Genomic DNA, 20,942 nt, shown 5'->3' with positions numbered 1-20,942 from the left:
AATGGAAGCTAGGGAGGTTAAATGGCAACTCAGATTAAATTCCACTGCTTTACCAGGTCTCAATGACAGTGCTTCATTAGCTACACTTTTAAAACAAAGGGCCATGGTGATTTAAACAAACTAAACTTTCTTGAATTCACACAAAGAATTTATTACCACTGTTTACCTATGTCCTCGTTGTTTTGGTTAGCATGCATTTTGTGTTATTTTTAACATATTTATGTGTGAAAATGGCTTTGGTGTTGAATTTGACTGTTTCTTTAAATAGGAAAGCTGTAACTGTTTTTTTTTAAATGAAAAAAATGTGATTGGTTGCCCATATGACATCAATGTATATAAGATGGTTTTTAAGTTATTTCAAAAGACTCTGAAGAAGCCTAACAATTAATAATGCAAAAACACTTTTTCGTTTCGTTTTGGATTGATATTCGTACTTAATAAACAGTGACTAGATTTTATTCTGTGGCTGGAGATCTTTATTTTATTTTTTGTTTTATTAGTTTCGTGTGCCTGCTGGCATATTTTGTTTTTTTGTTACAATAGAAACGTAATATCTGCATCTCTTGTATCTCGTCTAGTAGCATCATGTGATAATGTGCCGTTAGGCTTTTTGAGTTCGCTGCTTCACCATTCCGTACTTGTGGTGCTGTATATCTGCAAACTGCTCACGATTCCCTATTGAAGCAGGACTGTCATTATAGCCTGCTGTCCAGAAATTCACATGACCTCTTTGCAAAACTGGAATGTACACAAATAGGTACATAATACATATTGTATCTCAGTTTATTTATTGCTGCCTTCCAGAAACTGACATAGGCACAGCTTTCATCTGCACATGCCTATTTTCCAGAGTTGGTCTTTCCCTGCTAGGCTACCCATTGGCTCAAGAGGTTGACAGTATATAGGGTACTTTGCAATCTATACAGTGCATCCAGGAATTTGGTGAGGGTGGGGGCTCCTGTTGTGCTTATAGTTTGTAGACTTGTTCTTCATGTGCCATAATGACAGCTATGTATCTACTAGAATACTGTGACAGTGCTGAGTTGGCTGCTTTGTATAAAAGTGGTAAAGTCAACATCATCTCATCTGTGGATGTGTCTTTTTTGTTCATCACTCTGTACATGGCATAGCAATTCTGGGTTTTGGTTTGACTGTGAATGTACCTCACACTCTGCTCACATAAATTGAGACATACTAATACATTTCCCTGAGGTGGATGTAGTTCCAAAAACTGACAAAAGTGAAAAATAATACAGATGATAGAAAGGCTAAACTAAATCACCATAGTGACAGACAGAAGATATCACATGACTAGGGTGTTTTTTTATCCAGCAAACAAGAAAGATGGGCTGAATAGTTTGCATAAGTTCCTTATTTGCTACCTGTGTCTATGTTTCATACGGCAGACTCTTGAATAAATGCACAAAAAGATGGACAGCTAGACTTAGAATGATACTATCTATAGGTGTAAACAGAAAGTCACGCAGGAAGCAGATCTGATAATCTTGGCAGTTAGGCAATTATATTAGTAAATTCAGTATAGTAATTATACCTTTAGATGCAGTTACATAGAAAGATAGCCAGATAAATGTCATCTGTAGATATACAGAGTATCAGCCTCCAAACAGCAAAGTCATACATAATGTCTGTAAATAGATTTATAGATAAACAGAGCACTGAATTTATAACTTTGACACTGTTAGATAGCTAAAAAGATAGACAGCCAGGCATATGTTTATTAAAGTAAGATAGTCTGTAGATTGATGACAAACTGATACAGATTCATAGAAAGAAACGTGTATTTATTTAGTTAATATTTGTCAACAATGTAAGCAAAATAATCCAAAGACCCTTTTCATCCATGACCTGGACCAATAAGGCAACTAGGAAAAAAGCTATGAAGACCATGATAAATTATAATAAAATAAAATCATAGAGCAATACATGGATATCATTAAGGCAATTGGGCATACATAGATGGTGCACAATTAGTGTTTTAAGCAGCCAAAATATACATGTAGCTAAAACATAGTGTGCATAAAAAAATGAAAATGCCTATATACAAATTTACATAGTAAAATAAATATGCATAATCAACAATGTACACAGCTGAATGGCTATATATAGCTGGAATTGTATGATTACAAGTAATTCTATGTAATCCTACAGGTAAGTAGGTATGTAGACAGATGGCAACCAAATAACTATTAATGTAAAAATTAAAGCAAACAGGATAAATAAAAAAACATAGAAACTAGTGGTCTTAAAATTCCGCTGATGAGCTCAGTCACAAAATTTTCCAGAAATCATGAAATCCAGGTAGTGTTTCAAAGCAACAAGCCTTTATTTATCACAGACTAGCAATCCTCAGTCACAAAAATCAGAAATATTTTAACAATATTAAACATATCAGCTTTTATATACTTAGAAGTAGCTGTGGAAAATATATGTATTGTTTAATTTTAAACCAGCCTATTCATGTCAAACAATATAAACAGGACTGTAAAAGTGCAATTTAGTACAGCAGGCACCAAACCCCACACACTACTAATGATTAGATCAAACTACATCCTAGTCAAGGAAAACACTACCTATCTATTTGCAACCCACATTCCAAGAACAGGTATTAAGAAAAGCATAACATACACATAAAAGATACACATAAAAAGACTTTTAAGTAAAATCACTTTCAGCTAACTAATGCTGTAATGCTTCTTCTAAAACAAGAACTAAAATCAAGAAAAATCAAGAAAAAACACATAGCTATCTAACCATAAACGTAATCAAACTAAAATGTTATAAATATTTCTGCAGCTGTCTAATAATATCTAATAAAAATCTATCCATGCGTATTACTGTGGATAAAAAACTAAGTTATTAACAGCTCAGAAAAAATATCTGCTTTGCAAAAAAAAAAAACCTGTCATGACAGTTTTCATGTTTACAGCCCCAAAAACATGTTTATACAATTAAAACCAGTAGAAAAAACACACAACAAATACAGAAAACAGTGGACGAAATAAACTAGTAATCTAAAAAAAATGTGCAGGTGTGTGCATGAGTGTGGATGAGCATCCACCAGCATGGTAAATGGGGAATTATACCAATACTACATGGTAATAGCAACATGAAAAAATGTGTGTTTTGAATTTACCGTTTAAATCTCTGGTGTGATACAATAAATTTACACTAATTGCTTTGCCTATAAAATACTGGAGTGATCCATTAAAGGAAAACACTACGGCTAGATACTTCTCATTCTTCAGAAAATGCATGTTGATTCAAAATCAGTTGTTCTATTAACTTTCTAAATGTATTAGACACATATTTAAAAACTGTCACTGATTTGGGCCGTTGTTACTCATTATTTTTGGCTTTGTTCCTGCTTCTTGAGCACACAAGTTGAGAGCTGTTCTGCTAAACTGTGTAGAAAGGGGGCTTCCATCTGCAATTTGGTTACCCTGAGTTTGTTTAACAGCCATCAGCTCTCTTTCCTCGGGAAGAGTATGTGGGTTCTTGCTGCTGGGCCAGCCTTTATTAAGAGAACCAGGGCTGCTTAAGGCATTGAAGTCACATGGGCCTTGAAGAAAGCACTATAGAATACCTCTGGAATTCTCAGCTGAGCTAGACGGTCTACAGCAGTGTCCATTGCATGCAAGTCTGTAAGACCCAGGCTACAAAGATTATAGCATATAAAAAATCTTGTAACCACCTAGAAAATGATGAGCATAAAAGTTACTCCCCTTCAAATAAGTTAATTGGGATTGCTAGCGGAAAAGAGAAATAGACTGACATCAATATGCATTCCAGGGCTAAAAAAAGGTAAATAATCAAACTAATAAGCAAATAAAAAAAAATCAAACATCTTGTTTCTTACAGGTTGTTGCATTCCCCAGAGAAAGTCCTGTATTGTGTTGTCCAGCAATCGCTTGTACAGGTTTTAGGGAGTGTCTGTGCAGCACAGCCTGAAATTTGAGCAACTGTGTTCAGTTCAGCTTGTGTGAGAAGATCTGTAAACAGAGAAGTAATTTACACTTTAATTCATATTTTGGAACAATACACAGCAGAATCATATTTTTTAATGATGTGTAGCTCACAAAATGTACAGTGAATCAAAACAGGCTATGTCATCACTGATGAAAACAATAATGTAGATAACAAAATAAAATAGATTATCCTAGCTTCCCTGTCTGTAAAAGTGTGCACATAATGGTTATATCTTTGGATTAGGTTACAGAAGATAAGGGAGTCAGTTAATAAAGCAGGCATACTTAGTAGCCTTGATAATGTCAGAAAGGGGTCCTGGGTAAATAAAGGGTGTGTGTAAAGTTGTGCAAATGGCATGAAATGATAAATCCCAATTATGACTCAGATGAACTGTTTGATTAGCCACTCAGGTACTTGACCATATAGCAAAGGGTCTTAGCTGCTACACCCAGATATAATTCCTGCCTTCCTGCTGGGATGGAGTCATACTGGTGGACGCCATTGCAAGGATGACATGGGCATGGCCACCCATGCTAGTGACAGTAGCCCTTGATGGTCACAATGCAAGGGAGCAAAATGTGAAGTATTAGAGTGTCATAGACAGTCCTTACCCAAAGGAAGAGGTTAGGGACATTCACACAAATGTGATCACAGTACAGGGATGCTGTCAAGAACAACAAACTTCTTGAAGTTTGGCTAGCTGAGGCCTGTTTGGATGGCAACTGCCTTAGGAGATCTGTGGGACAAAATGATCTTCACCTCTAATGAGCAAATGGTCTTGATTTAGAGTCTAATCAGAGGAGGACTGATTACTAGCATGCAGTTAGGGAAAGGGACCTAGGGAAAAAATAAAGTGTATGGCTAAACCTGGTAATATTGCTTTAGGGTGAGTCATACTGGCAAAAAAAAAAATAATAATAGCATATGGGCTTGCTCACCTACAAAGCTTACAAAGGTATCAATTTAATAAATTGTACTGATGTTAACTGGTATGAGTCCTACATAAAACCTGCACAACCAGGCAACAACTTCAATGATTCTTTTTTACTCAAAACATTTTATAGCTTGATTGCTTTTTTCCTTTGTAAGAGGTCATTTTTAACCATAGAAATCACTGTTAGAGCTTTTTGCTGATAATTACACTGACAATTATGGACATTCAGTTTTCTATAGACAGCCATTTCAGAAATAAATATGTTTACAGATTACTCCAGAATGTTGTTTAGTGATAAAAAATGAAAACTGTTTTATTAAACAGAAATAGATTAATTCATCTATTAACAAATTTAAGATAAACTGGAATTCTCAAGAGTTGGTATATCTAGGTATAAGCTTAATAGAACAATGACAACATACAAGAAACAGTAACCATGAAAAATTTGTAAAACAAAATTGATTATTTAATTAATAATTGGAATAAATTATATCTTAAATTTGAAGGCTGCAATTAATTAAAATGGTAATACTCCCAAAAGTTCTATATATAGTTAAAACTATAGCACTGATCCCTAATAAATCTCAATTAAATGAATAAATAGGGATACAGTGAGTCCTCATGTACCCAACCAAACTCATCTTAGCTTATAAACCTCACATTAGATCTTGGGGTGGAGTTGTATAAAGCTGTCAAATATGGAAGTATATGCCCAAGCTGCTCTGTTTAAAAGTGGTTAGATAAAGAATATTGTGTTAATTGGAAATAACTTCATATAGCTCTTTTTTAATGTAAAAATGCAGATAATAATTTATCATTTTAATACAATTTTGATAATCCCAAAAATTTACAATATATACGTAAATAAAAAAACTTTATCAAATCTTGAATAAATAATTTATTTGGTATTATTTATCCTATCTGTATCTTTGAAAGCTTGGGGGAAGGCAGTGATAACAATTAATGACTAATTGGAAGGGTATAAGGTTTATAGGTTAGGACAGTTGTTTTTAAAACAAAGCTTTATATATCACAGTGATCTTAACCTATGAATCTGGTCCAACATATGATGATAGGTTTCATTTAGAATTAAAATACTTACACAACAAAAATGTATTGTTTGTTACTATTTGTCTAATCATCTCATCAGAAATGTCGGCATACAGTTATGCAAACTTGGAAGGCCAAATGTCACTCTTCCAAGGTTTTGTAGCATTGTAAATGTTTAACTCCACAACAGCAAATGCAAACTAGCATTACGAAACTCCAAATGTTTTGTAGGGGGTAAGCCCCTCTGCACCCCCCACACCCCCTGCTACTTATATATATAAACTCCGAGATCGCACTACAGTGAGGGAAAGGGTACATTTCCTAATCCCCACTATAGTGCAGTCTTCATTTAAAATGATGAATCCACAAGTATGAATGCCTGACACTCCAAGCTGAGCGGAACAGGAGATCCTCTCATCTGCATGTTGTAGTCTGATCTTGGAGTTGGTATCTGTAAGTAGCAGGGGGTTTGGGGTGTGCAGCCCTCCAGGGGGTGTAGGGGGGCATAGCCCCCCCACAAATATGTTAACTGGAAAGGTTGCTGTCATTCGGCAACTGACTGACTACGATACTTCTTTTGGAATGTGGCAATTTGGAGTGTCGAGCATTCGTAGTTCGTTAATGTGAAGTTTCGCTAATGTGAAACTTTGTGCTTTTTGTCTCGGTGTTCTGACTGTCGGTCTACTGAGATTTTGGTAATCTCAAGTAGACCCCTGTATTGATATTTGGCCTCTGTCTAGTGCAAGTAAAAAAGTATTAACTTTGGTCATATAATATTTGTTTCTATTGTCATAAATTTCATGTTTTCCTAAATATTTTGACTACCAAGTAGCACAGACAGAACTGCTTAGCCTCTTATGAAAGCTCTCAGCTAGATGAACAAAGTGCTACTTTCAGCATGTGTGTAACTTGAGTGTTTGCTGACATATTGTTGGTTGTTTAAAAAATATTGCAAACTTAGTAGTTACTGTGTGTACTGTGACTTATAAAATTGAGTTTAAGATCTAGACCTAATGAATACTATTACTAGAAAAATTGTTTGTGCTGAAGAGTTTGCCATTTATGCTTGTTTAGTAATCCATAAGGTTCCAGAGATATGAACATTTGTTTGAAATTTGAGGAGTGTATTTGATTCTATCAAAAAGCTTAAGCTCCTCCCATTGGAAGTTACAGTGCAAACTTCCAGAGCTCCATCATAGGGAATGAGTTAATTACAGGATAGCTGCACAGTGTGCTCCCTGGTCCATTACCACCCCAGACTCCATATTTCTACAAACCTGCAATAGTATCTTCTTTCCTTACCTTATTTGCTTTCCAGACAGCTGATAGAAGTGTGAAATACAACAGAGTGTCTCACAAACATAGCATGTCTCTGTGTTACACCAAAAATATTTCCCCATGTCTGTGCAGGAAGCATAGCAGTAGTTTTATATTAACATAGTCTCAAAAATAATAATTCTGGGAGAGCTGAATATTAATGTCAGGCAATAGCACAACCTTCTATTTCTATTTCCAGCTACACTTTGTTTTGTACAAACTGCAACAGAAACAACAGTCATTCACAAACATACGAGTAAACAATCTATAGCAAACTAGATATACTCTCTCGAATATTGCAATATCGTTGCATTAAACATATATGTTTATACACATATTATAGTAGTTCATGTCATATTTCATGTAATTAATGTTTATATTCCATTTGGAAAACAACATTAAAAGATTCCCTGTCACAATCTAAACTGGTTATTTCAAAACTGTTCAACTATGAGTTTATGAACAGCCCATCTGGTCCACAGAATGAAAACCACTACTTACAAGTCCATCATTTGATGAGGCTCTAAAACATTGCCCATAATAAACTCATTTACTTCTGCTTACCATATAACTGTATGAACAGCATCATATTCCTAAATAAAATCCCACGTAACACCAGGGATCCTGATTTTCCATTTCTTCTTTGGAAATACTGATAATTGCCAAACTTGGACTGCGAGTATTGAAAAAAAAATGGTATTTTCATAGAATTTGACATTTTAGGCCAAAACTATATATATATATATATATATATATATATATATATATATATATATATATATATATATATATATATGGGTCTACTTTACTTATACATATGGCCACATCACCAACTTTTACCTCGCCAAGATGAAAAGACTGAAAAACCAGAAGACCAACATTTGGAACACCGACTTTCCACTCGAGGTAAGTAATGGCTTGGCCATCACAAAAAAAAAAAAAAAAAACAACAAAATTAAACCCACCCCCTAATTAAATATACCAATGCCAAGATCTCACTACCGCGGGGGTAAGGGGCAAAGTTCAACAGGATGGCCAAGCGGTTACTTGCCTCAAGTTGAAACCCGGTGTTTCAGATGCCAGTCTTCTGGTTTGTCGATCCTTTCATCTTGGCGAACTGAAAGTTGGTGATGTGGCCATTTGGTTAAGTACAGTAGACCATATGTATATATATATATATATATATATATATATATATATATATATATATATATATATATATATATATCTATGGGTCTACTGCTTTTGGTCGAATTACACTTGGTCAAAAGTGATTTCAGGCAGCCCACTTCACTGAAAGCTCATTTGGTCAAATTCCATTTGGTCGAAAATAGTATATAGCCCCTACCCCACTGCAGTGCGACCTTGGAGTGAGAATATAAAGTAAGGGGGGTGTGGAGGGCACAGCCCCCCCACATTTTGCAACTAGTTTTTACTGATGTATGTTTCAATGTATTTTGAATGAATACACATATATATAACAATGTATTTTTAATGAATACACATGTATATAACAGTGCATACACTGTAATTATTGGAGGACTACACCTCCTATACCCCCAATGTAAGGGGCTGTGCCCCCCACACACCCCCTTACTTTATATTCTCACTCCAGGGTGGCACTGCAGTGGGGCAGTGGCTACATTTCATTTTCGACCAAATGGAATTTGACCAAATGGGTTTTCAGTGAAATGCATTTTGGTGAAGTGGGCTGCCTGAAATCATTTTTGCCCAAATGTAATTTGACCAAAAACAATAGACCCATATATATATATATATATATATATATATATATATATATATATATATATATATATATATATATGTGTGTGTGTATAGTAGACATTTATAATGAAGCCATGGCAAAGGCTAGAAATCTATATAAAAATACATTCAAATAATCCATATAAAAATACATACAAATGATTTTTGAAAATTCAATAAACTTTTGAAATTTAAATAAAAACCACAGGTATAATTTCTGGATTTCATCTCATAAAAGTAGAATTTCATAGCTTAACTTCATACCATAAATTAGTGTCCCTGTCCATGACTTACAACAAATCCTTATTGAAAATGTATCAAAACAAAGACCCTAATTAACCTATAACTCTTCTGAGTTAATAGGAACCATAAATCTATGGCTATGTTGGACTAAATGACAATACTACCATACTTTTCAATAAATCTTTGTCACTAATTCTATACTTTTCTCAACAGGCCTTAAAAATGAATACCCGATACCTAACTTGTCAACCATTATGCAACATTTTTTTTTATTTCACAATTAAAAATACATTAAGAACTAACCCCAAACTATATAATAAGTGTGACAGATGCCTAGAAAACTATATCAAGTTTCAACTAAAACCACTTACAACATCCTGTCTAACACGTCCAGAAAAATCTAACCCACAGATCACCCACAGCAAATCAAATACTTCTAAAACAATTCTGTTTGGGTACATCCAAATCAGCTCACCCAGTAGCATTTGTTTTCAGCCTTATTACTAATGAGAACTATGTCCCAAAGCCGTGAAAGCAGGCAGTTACAATTCCTCAACAGATGTGTAGTTATTACTCTATAATTATGATTTTATTTCTTATAAAAGGTTTTGAAAAAGCTACAAGAATGCATGATATGTTCTTATAAGGGACCTGCTACATTAGTTATGTCCACAATATGATATGATATGATATAATATGATATGAAATGGGTAGTGGCAAAAATATGCTTAAGTTTCACTTGGGCATCTGATGCAATCAATCTTCCTTCCTTCATTAAGTAGCTAAAACATGTAGGCACCCCCATTCTAAGCTAAGTGACTGATTAAATAGCAGCTGCTTTCCAAATTGTCAAAACAGCATCATACTGAACAAACCAATCTCTTCTCTATCAGGTATCCATCAGGGAGTACCACCTCTACACTTATCTATATATATTTATCACAGAGTTCCATGTATCTGTATTCTCAGACCTCTTTTCTTCTCTGGATTGGTTAAAAGTATCACTAATGTTTATGCAAATGGTAGTATAAAATTATCTGTGCTGCTAGGATTAATGGAGACAACTTAAAAAAACTGAAACTTTTATCTACTGCTCTACAATACTGATTAAAAGATCCAGTCTCTTATTTAAATGAACCTACCTGAAAATATATGTTTTTTACTCCTCATAACATTCTAAATGTTGCTCTTCATCTGTTCATAAAAACTCTAAATAGTACAGTAAGTAAAGTAGTAAATTCAATGTAATACATTAGTTATGCTTGACCAAGAACTAAGGTTTTATAACTCAATCTAAACTCCGGCCTCTAAAAGAAAATACTAAGGACAAAAATAGCAGCTTACAGACACAATAAGAATTATTCTAGCCATTATTGTAGTCCTTCCTAAATGACTACTGTGATATTATACTTCCTGACCTCTGACCTCTGACAGATACCACACTTTTAGCAGCGTAGCAGCAATGTATCTGAAAACTGGATGATCTGCAGCAAACCTCCAACCATGGACCCTCCACTGTAAAGCACTAGGCACTTTAAATCAACCCCCCCTTCCCCAAACAAAATCCTAAAGCCTTAAGCTCTGTCTGGTCTACAAATGTCTATAGAAAACTTGTTGCCCACTTTTGTTAACATTAGAAGCACAGAGATAGGTCACTAAAATCCTGCTTCCGATGTTCTCCAAGACTCCATGCCCATCCTTTTCTCTCTTTTTATTAAGAACCTTTTTTTCTCCTCCTCCATTACTCGTAGTCAAACTATATGCTGCTAAACTAGTGCTTATTAAGGAAGGTATAGATTCCATCAGCATTCAACAACTTCTACGATCCCACCAGAACAATCTGTACTAACGGTTCCATTAAAATAAAACAAGCACATTCTGAAATGCAGACAGATCAAGAACTTTATTTGGCACCCATCAAAGATTTATTGCTAATAATTGTTGTATTTAGATGTTTGACATATGTATTAATCCAATAGCTTTTACAAGCTCTTACCAATGCCCATGGAGCTCTTCCTGATCCCGGCTTCTCTTTCTACCCCGTATAGAAGTCATCGCTATGGCTTCATTTCAGAGTTCTCCTGAATATGTGTACCACCTCCATTATGTTTGTATTATGTATGCAAGGTTTTAAGGTTTGCTATTTTCTATGATAATTTCAGAAAATGAAAGAACTTAAATATACTGTTTCACAGAGTAAGGCTAGTCTTACTGTCAAATTGTTTGTACTGTTATCAGCTGTAATGTATGCATCAGTTTTGTTACTGCCAATCTTGACAAAACGTATTTATTTATTATTTTTATTAAGTGCATTTGTTAACCAGGTATATGAGGTATGGAGTGCAATGTCAGATTTTTTTATTTTTATGCTGTTCTTATTGCTGTTCATTTGTTTTTGAAGGATCTATATTATATCATCGAACACTTAAAAAAGCAAACGCTGACTGATCGTCCTAATTTAAGCAAAAGCTTACAATCTCAAACTGTCAGATCAGCGATTTTTTTCCCCAGGGGAAAAAAATCGCTGATCCAAAACACATACACACAACACAAGCACACCAAACAAACAGAAATCCACACACATACACCTAAAATCTGATACCTAACCCTACACTAAACTATGCACACACCACTAACTACCCACTTACCTTAACCCAAACCCTAACCCTAAGGTCCGTCACCATCGCACACTCACCTCACCCGCTCCCTAACCCTAACTCACTTAAATCTGCCCTAACTCTCATATCCACACAATCGCACACTTACCTGAATCCGACCGGTAACGTTCCACCGTAACACTGAAAATACCGAAGCAACAGAAACGGACAACTGAATTCTTTCCCTAGGAAAAAATTTGAGTTTCTGCTGCTTCGATATTTTGCAGTTTCACAAAAATAATGTTGACAATCAGCGTTAGCTTTTTTAAGCATTCGAGGATATAATATAGACCCGTTTTTGAAAGGATGCTGTCTGAGCCTAATTTCTTTTAGTCTACTGACTGACAATTCCATGGGCTATTGTATTTACTGTGTATTTACTGTGTCTGTTTTACTGACTGCTCCACCTTTCTAATTCCTTTTTAGATAATACAGCTGTGATTCTGCATAATGCAATTTTAATATGGTCTATAGGAAATGTTCTGCCTTTCATTAATGATAGCTTTCCTAATTTTCTGTAGATGTTTGCAAATAATCAAGATGTAACTAGAATTCTTTATTATTTAATATCAAAGTAAAGATGTAAAATGTATTATTTACTATGTTAGATGTTTATTAATTTTACTAAAACTGAATAGTCAGTCTCAAGACTAGCACATACTAGTGGCCACATTTATCTTCTCTGCTGGCTGACTTAAACCCTTTTAGTTTTATTTGTATGCTTGAAGTTGGGACATATAGTACACCTATGTTGCTTTATTCTCTCTTTAAAGATTAAGTTGTACACCATGATGCACATGGCAAGTTCCTAGCTATGCCTGTATCAAAGAAAGAGAGTTAATGTTTTCTACTTTAAAATGAGATCTTAGTAGATAAAAAACAAGACAGGGAAGACAGAAGGAGCTAGATACAGAGAATGATGCTTAATAGCATAAGTGGTGGACAGTTTACAAGAACAATTAGTGTCTGGTAGAGAAACTTGGCATTTAACAGCAAAGTCATTCTTAGCAAGAAGGGCAGAATTAACAGTTAACTTTTGTGAAACAACTGAATTTTATACATAGCAATAAACTTCAGTTTAATCTGGAAAGGATGGAGATCAAAATAAGTAAAAAAAAAAAGTAATTGTTAAAGCAGAGTACTATCTGACCTACTGTTGCACCAGAAAGGCAAACAGGCACCAGTAGAACAGAGTGTAGCAGTGAGGTTTTTAACTTTTATTTTAATGTACTGCTCCTAAGCTAGAGGTGTGTCATTTGTGATGGATACTAGTGTAAATCATACAAATTAAATGACTACATGTGAACTGCATGCCTATCCCAGAACTGACATTAAAATATAGGTTCATAGGTTCATAGGTTCATACTAGGCTATCTGCCCAAGGGCATTTATAAGCCTAGCCCATAGTTATGTGGCTTTCGCCACCCCTTTAGTTTGAATAAAAACTATGCCTATCATTTTGCTGTGCCTCTGTCAAGCAGTGACGCTGAAGTAATCCCTGGGGTATATCTGCAATCTCCCATCCATTGGTCAAGATTCCTCTTGAACAAGACCAGAGAGGTGCTCTGCCTCACATGTACCGGGATTTTGTTCCACAGCATAGGGAGTCTCTGGGTGATGAATCTGTCCCTCCAGCACGTTCTATTTATAACCGTGTCAAGGTTTAAGTCTCCGCCCTTGTGGTTCTGAGGGATCTAGATTTTTGAGGTGAAGCATATTCATCAAATCTGGGTTTGACATGGCCTTATATGTCAGGCACAGGTCACCTCTGAGCAAGCGGTATGAGACTGAATAGAGCTGGAGTTCTTTCAGTCGGGCAGCATAAGACATATTTTGAGACCCTTTATCCTTTTGGTGAGGAACTTTTGGGGCCTTTCAAGCTGCAGCAGGTGTCTGGTCAGATACATTCGAACGGGCATTGTACTCAATCATAGGTCTAATAAGTGATGAGTACAGGGGACGATGACCTCCCTTGATCTAGATGTGAATCCCTTCATGATCAGGTGGGTGATATAGAAGGTTTTCCTAACTACTTTAGCAACATGAGTGTCAAAGCGAAGGCTACTGTCAACCTGGGTCCCCAGATCTCTGATGACTTTTCTGTGCTCAGTGGATTGCCACCTATATGGTAGCTAGGGGTAGCCTTGTTTTTCCCAAAGGGTATGACTATGCATTTTTGGCGTTTAACTTCAGGCCATGGCTCTGGCACCAGTTATCCATTTCTGTGAGGCCCTTCTGGAGGATATCTGTGTCAGATGTGTTTTCGACTATGGCCCAGTTTGCAGTCATCTGCAAACTTTGTCAGCCATAACCCTCCTGTGTTTGCTTGTACTTCAGAAAAGTAGATGCCGAACAAGAGTGGACCCAGGACTGAGCCCTGTGGGACACCACTTGTGACAGGCTTTGAGTCTGACATGGCTCCAGCAACTCTGACCCTGTGGGTTCTGTCACTTAGCCAGTTTGCAACCCATCTTGTGATGTATGGGTTTACATTCAAGCTGATGAGTTTTTCGATGATACCTGAGTGGGGTATTGTGTCAAAGGCCTTTGCCAGGTCGAGGTAGGCTGTATGGACTGCCTTTCCCTCATCAATGGCCTTGGTGACTGTCTCGAAAAAAGTCAACCAAGTTTAAGAGGCAGGATCTGCCTTTGACAAAGCCAAACTGAGTTGGATCCAAAGTCTGCAAGTTCCCTATGTCTTTATTTATGAGTTCCATTATGATCCTCTCCATGGCTTTGCAGATAAGGCTTGTCAAGCTAATGGGGCGGTAATTTCCAGGGTCTGTGGAGGCACCGCCCTTTTGAAGTGGGACCACAGTCACCGTGCGCCACTCCTTGGGTACGTATCCTGAGGTGAGGCTAAGATTAAACAGCTGTCCTAACTGTGGGTTTAATTCCTCATTGAGTTCATGAAGCACACAGCCGGGGACACCATCCGGTCCCATGGATGCTGTGTTTTTTGCCTTAGTGAGGGCAGTTCTCACCTGGGCGTTGGAGATGTTTGGGGGGCTACAATCCTCTGGAATAGATATCTCTCCTTTTGGGGGGAGGGGAGAAGTTTGCACTGAACCTGTCAGCCAGTATGTTGGCAATGTGTGTAGGTTCAGTAATTTTCACATCATTTTGAACTAATTCTGAGCATATCTGGGAGTTTCCTCCTAGGTTTCTAACATAGCTAAAGAAGGCCTTATGATTCTCTTTAGTGTCCTTGGCGATTTTTCTCTCAAAATTTGCCTTGGATGATTTTATGAGAGCTCTTAGTTTTTTACTTATAATGATCAAAGGTGTCTTACCTTTCAAGGATTTTGCTCTATCTTGTAGTAGCTTCCTCCTTTTGTTGTAGAGTTTGTTTATGGCTGGGGTCCACCAGACTGGACGCTTGCCTTTGGTACAGAGAGTCTTAGTTTTGTTTGGGATTGCCTGATCCATGCAGTCCTGTAGGTGCTGGTAGAAGGCATTTGTAAGTGATTCAGCGGTTTGAGTAATGTTTACCACTGGCTCAGGGGCCTTAAAGGAGACCACACTAGTTTTAGAAGTGTGAAATCGGCTTTTGAGAAGTTTTTCACTGTGGTCTTTTTGTTTCAGGTGGGGGCGGGATGAGGACCTCCAGCAAGATTAGTTTATGATCTGATCTCACCAGTGAGGGGTATACTTCCGGTGTTGAACATTTTGATCCCATGTTCGTGATGATGAGATCAAGTATGTTTTCTCCTCTTGTGGGGATGGTGACTAGTTGTTCCATGGCATTTGAGTTTATGAACTCCAGGAATCTTTGGGTTAGAGTGTTCGGGCTTGAGTAGTGTTCCCAGTCTATATTAGGGTAGTTAAAGTCACCTAGTATGATGGTGTTTGGAGATACATTTATCCCTCCAATGTTTTCAGGAAGGCCATGTGAGGTTCCTGAGTTTGAGAGGGTGGCCTGTAACATGCTACAAATTGCAGAGCAGTCTTGCCTATGGTTAATTGCACCTGGATGGTCTCCGATGCATCATGCGTTGCCACCAACCTTGAGGTGTGGGTGTCCTTTATGAATATGGACACCCCCTCCTTTCTTGGTGTTGTCCGGATTTTGGGGCGGAACGCATGATATGATGTGAAACCTGTTAGTGCTGGGGTGCTCTCAGGAGCCTTGAACCAGGTTTCTGTCACAGCACAGACATCGATGTTCTCCATATTGAGAAGGGCCTCGAGTGCGTGCATCTTGAGATTGAGACTTCTGGCATTGAGCAGCATTACCCTTAGTTTTTTTCCTTTTCGGTGTTCTAGGGTGGTAGGTTTAGAATTTGAGCCTTGCCTAAAAAGGCACTATGGGGTGGCAAGAGCCTTTGCCAATATCCGGAAGCCCAGGGATGACAGGTGCAAGCCGTCCCTTGCGAAGCAGCGTGGCTTGTCCAGCATGTCATCCCAGGCAGACAGACATTGGATCCCCTTTGAATGACACCAGAATTTAAGCCAATTATTAAAGCTGATCATCTTATCACTGTATTGTGGCATCATTCTAGGTGAAGGTAGGATACTGCTCAAGGTCAAGGTCATACCTGCCTGGGCTACATAATCAGAGAGCTCCTCGATGTCCCTTTTCATGTAGTCCAAGGAGGTGCGTCTCAGGTCATTGACACCAGCGTGGACAATGACTGAGTCGTACTTGTACCTGCTGTTGAGAGACCTGAGTGCTTGCGTTATGTGGCGGATTCTAGCACCTGACAGGCAGCTTACTGTGACCTTCTCTTTACTCAGTCTGGTGAGCGGACGCCAGTGTGTCTGACTATGGAATCACCAATGACAAGTGTGTCTGGCATTTTGTTTGGCCTTAAGGGCTGTGACTGTTTGACACTCTGACTGTGTGGTCTATGTGTTGCATGTGTTGGGTCGTGAGGTGGTAGTTGTTTGGGTGTCTGCTTTGGTGGCCTCTGCTGTTTTGGTAAATTTTTGATCAGAGCCTCCGAGTATGTCTTTGTGTGAGTATGTGTATGATTTGAAGTTGTGATGGTACCATGTGTGACTGGGTATGTATTGTGTGTGGTTACCTTCTCCTCCTGTCTGGTCTTGCCAGTCCTATGTTGAGAGAGCTCAGCCTCCAGTTTGGCCGTATAGTTGCATCTCTCGCATGTATTTGTGTTTTGTGGGAGAAGGAGAGGATTGTCTGTGTACATGAGGCAGTTGTAACATTGCCTCAATATTCCCAGGTTCACCAGTTGAGCTGGAGAGGACACTAGCAACTGATCCCTCGACATACTAGAAGTAGTAGATAAAGAGACTTTCAAAGGACTCCGGGGAAGTGGGTTTTAGGCTGGTGGGGTACTATCTATAATAAGAGTGCTTTATCAAGGTGCAAGTACTGTAGGAGTAAGTGCTAGGCTTTACAGATAGAGAATAGTCTACTTGGGAATCAAGTAGAGATGAACTTTTCAGTTATAGGATATGCTGGTTAGATCAGCAGTACAGCTCGAGGAAGGTAGAGTGGTAACTCAGCTAAATCGCCTGGCAGCGTTTAGCGTGTTTTATAGCAGGGGGCTGAAGGGAGCTAGGAATTGGCCCAAAACGACCAATGGACTACTAGTTTCTGGCTGAAACTTCACCAAATCAGACAAAAGGCCGCTCAGTGCTTCCCACTCCCACTGGTAAGCAAAGAAACTTCCCTCCTTCCTAATAAGGCAATGGATCAGTAACAGGAACTAAAAACAAAGCCCAGGGATCAGCAACTCTGAAACTGGACTACTCTAGTTCAGTAAGGCGGGAAAACAAGAGATTTTTTTGTTTTATTACAGAGACAAGGAAAAAACAGACAGTAATTGCTGTAAATCGGCTAGCGCACTTTAGTGTGTAGCCTACAGAAACAATTTGCAACAATTAGTAACTTAAAGTGCAATAAACAGTGTAAAATGCAGAAATCACTTAAAGTAGCAATAAAACAGGCGAAATGCAGTTGCTAGCTTAAATAACAGTGGGAAAGCCACAAAAATACTTATATCTGGTAGAAAGTCACTCTTTTAGCTCTCTGCTGCTTGGATCACTCTGCAGGCCACCACAAGGATCTGTGCTGAGTTGGTATAAGCTGGAAAAGGCGTGTTTAGCGTGTTTTATAGCAGGGGGCTGAAAGGAGCTAGGAATTGGCCCAAAACAACCAATGGACTACTAGTTTCTGGCTGAAACTTCACCAAATCGGACAGAAAGGCTGCTCAGTGCTTCCCACTCCCACTGGTAAGCAAAGAAACTTCCCTCCTCCCTAATAAGGCAATGAATCAGTAACAGGAACTAAAAACAAAGCCCAGGGATCAGCAACTCTGAAACTGGACTACTCTAGTTCAGTAAGGCAGGAAAACAAGAGATTTTTTTTTTGTTTTATTACAGAGACAAGGAAAAAACAGACAGTAAATGCTATAAATGCTGTAAATCGGCTAGCACTTTAGTGTGTAGCCTACAGAAACAATTTGCAACAATTAGTAACTTAAAGTGCAATAAACAGTGTAAAATGCAGAAATCACTTAAAGTAGCAGTAAAACAGGCGAAATGCAGTCACTAGCTTAAATAACAGTGGGAAAGCCACAAAAAATACTTATATCTGGTAGAAAGTCACTCTTTTAGCTCTCTGCTGCTTGGATCACTCTGCAGGCCACCACGAGGATCTGTGCTGAGTTGGTACAAGCTGGAAAAACGCGTGTTTAGCGTGTTTTATAGCAGGGGCTGAAAGGAGCTAGGAATTGGCCCAAAACAACCAATGGACTACTAGTTTCTGGCTGAAACTTCACCAAATCGGACAGAAAGGCTGCTCAGTGCTTCCCACTCCCACTGGTAAGCAAAGAAACTTCCCTCCTCCCTAATAAGGCAATGGATCAGTAACAGGAACTAAAAACAAAGCCCAGGGATCAGCAACTCTGAAACTGGACTACTCTAGTTCAGTAAGGCGGGAAAACAAGAGATTTTTTTGTTTTATTACAGAGACAAGGAAAAAAACAGACAGTAAATGCTATAAATGCTGTAAATCGGCTAGCGCACTTTAGTGTGTAGCCTACAGTATAGCATGACTAAATCTTTTTTAAGTTAAATATCATACTGTATTGTTAAAAATGTTTTATGTTTTAAAACAGAACTACACACATTGTGCAATAGTAGCTGCTTAGTGTGTATGGAATGGTAACTGTTTGCTTTAGAAATCCTTATCAGGAACTTCTTTTTATTTCTGTAAAATTATTTGAAACATTTCTATATAAAAGGGGATGTCATAATGGTTGAGGTGCTTACCTTACAGGCAAAAGATACAGGGTTTAATTCATACCAAGGGAAATTGGTTACCTACCCTTCAAATAGTCCACAAGGGTATCTAACTTAATAGTTACTTATGAACCTAAAATGTGGAGTAATATACTCCTATGCATGGTGCAGAATTCATCCACTGTTTACAAAAAGTGTAGAATACAGCTTCTTCTTTTACCTTCCATATTCTAAGTACTCTGGAGGGCAGCTGTGATGGTGCAATGGTTAGTGTTGTTGCCTCACAGCAAGAGGTTCTCCGATTTGATCCTCGGCTGGGGTGCCTTCTGTGTGGAGTCTGCATGTCCACCCTGTGGTCGTGTGGGTTTCCTCCAGGTGCTCTGGTTTCCTCCCACATCCCAAAGATATGCTGTAGGTGGATTGGACACTCCAAATTGGCCCCTGGTGCGTGTGTGTGTGTCTTCTGTGGAAGGGTGGATGCTGGGCTGGCAACTCAACACCGTAAAACTCCACTGCCAATCATGAACAGACAGGTGATCCACTGCAGTGACCCCTAACCAGGAAAAAGCCGAAAGAAGAAGATTCTAAGTACTCTGGAATTCTTCCAACAGATTTCCACAAACTGTGACCATATTTTAGAAAATTTACACAATCTGAATGGAAAATAATGTGAAAGGTGCACTACTAAAATATTAACAAATGTGAAATAAAGTTAAGAAGGGGGCTGTGACCTGTTGCATTGAAAGATCGCTTGGGTCTCCGGAGCAAACGTTGCTGGATAAGATCCATGGCCACATGCATGTACTCAGCAGCTCGGGATGCAGTTCTTGTCTCAGCCACTGGCTGCCTAGAGAAAGCCATGAGATTGGCAGGGCTCACCGACTTTTTCAGAAGCTTCTGCTTGTTGCTGCAAAACAGAACAGAAAAACAGAAGGTATGCTTACCTAAGAGTAACAGTAGTGTGCAACTTCACAAAACAAACAATTTATTGAATACCCTAGGGGGGCTGCTTTTGGCCTTGCAATCTTTATTGCCACTGCATTGCAGTTAGTGCATGACTACATCTATACTATAACACGTGGACACTAGTCTTTAAAACTGAAACATGGCATTAACATTATTTATTTGAAGGTTGCACAATGCACCTTATGTAGTTATATGTAACATTTGACTGTAGTTCTAAAAATATTGTTTATTTGCAATTTGCAATAGAAGATTTACTCCTCTACAGTTAAATGGAAAGCAAAGTATCATACACAGTGGCAGATTCAGTGTACCATGGGTCATGGACAGTTTCAAACCATAGGCCCTCTCTCCTATTCACTTGTATTTTGGATCATGCATTAACATACCTCTTTTGGATTCACCTTCCTGATTGTTTTAAATGTATAATTACCTACCAAATTGTTTTAAATTATATGTATTGTTTAATGAAGCAAATTTTGTACTTATTTTAAAATCTGAGTAGTTTTAAACATTTTTTCCAGGGAAAAGTGAAACAAAACTTTGCAATAATAATACAATTACTCATTTAAAATGGGTCTATATCACTTCGTTGAAACGACAGAAGTTCGAACACCATATGTTTGAACTTCTAACCTCGAAGTGCAAAACCATCACAGGCTTAGAACAGTGATTTGTTTCCCAGGGAAAAAAATTGCTGTTCCAAGAAACACACACACAACACAAGCACACGAAAAAAACAGCAATACACACACATACACTTAAAATCCTACATCTAACCCTACACTAAACTGTACATACACTACTATCTATCC

The 20,942-nt window shown here is 37.9% G+C and overlaps 1 protein-coding gene across 1 annotated transcript in view; it reads right to left on the bottom strand.

Annotated features, from left to right (window-relative positions):
• Positions 1-20,942, bottom strand: part of LOC122813724 (eosinophil peroxidase-like) — a 341,523-nt gene that overhangs the window by 304,494 nt on the left and 16,087 nt on the right. Inside the window, exons 2-3 of the mRNA XM_044086190.1 lie at positions 19,896-20,071; positions 3,878-4,010 (exon numbers count right to left, since the gene is read on the bottom strand). Coding sequence (XP_043942125.1) covers positions 3,878-4,010; positions 19,896-20,071 — 309 coding nt within the window. The remainder of the gene's footprint in view (positions 1-3,877; positions 4,011-19,895; positions 20,072-20,942) is intronic.

Source organism: Protopterus annectens, chromosome 10.part0 (genome assembly GCF_019279795.1).
Source record: "Protopterus annectens isolate FY-2018-M chromosome 10.part0, PAN1.0, whole genome shotgun sequence".
NCBI classification, from domain to species: Eukaryota; Metazoa; Chordata; order Ceratodontiformes; family Protopteridae; genus Protopterus; species Protopterus annectens.
Note: the sequence above shows the minus strand (reverse complement) of the source record. Positions and strands in the feature narration are given on the sequence as shown.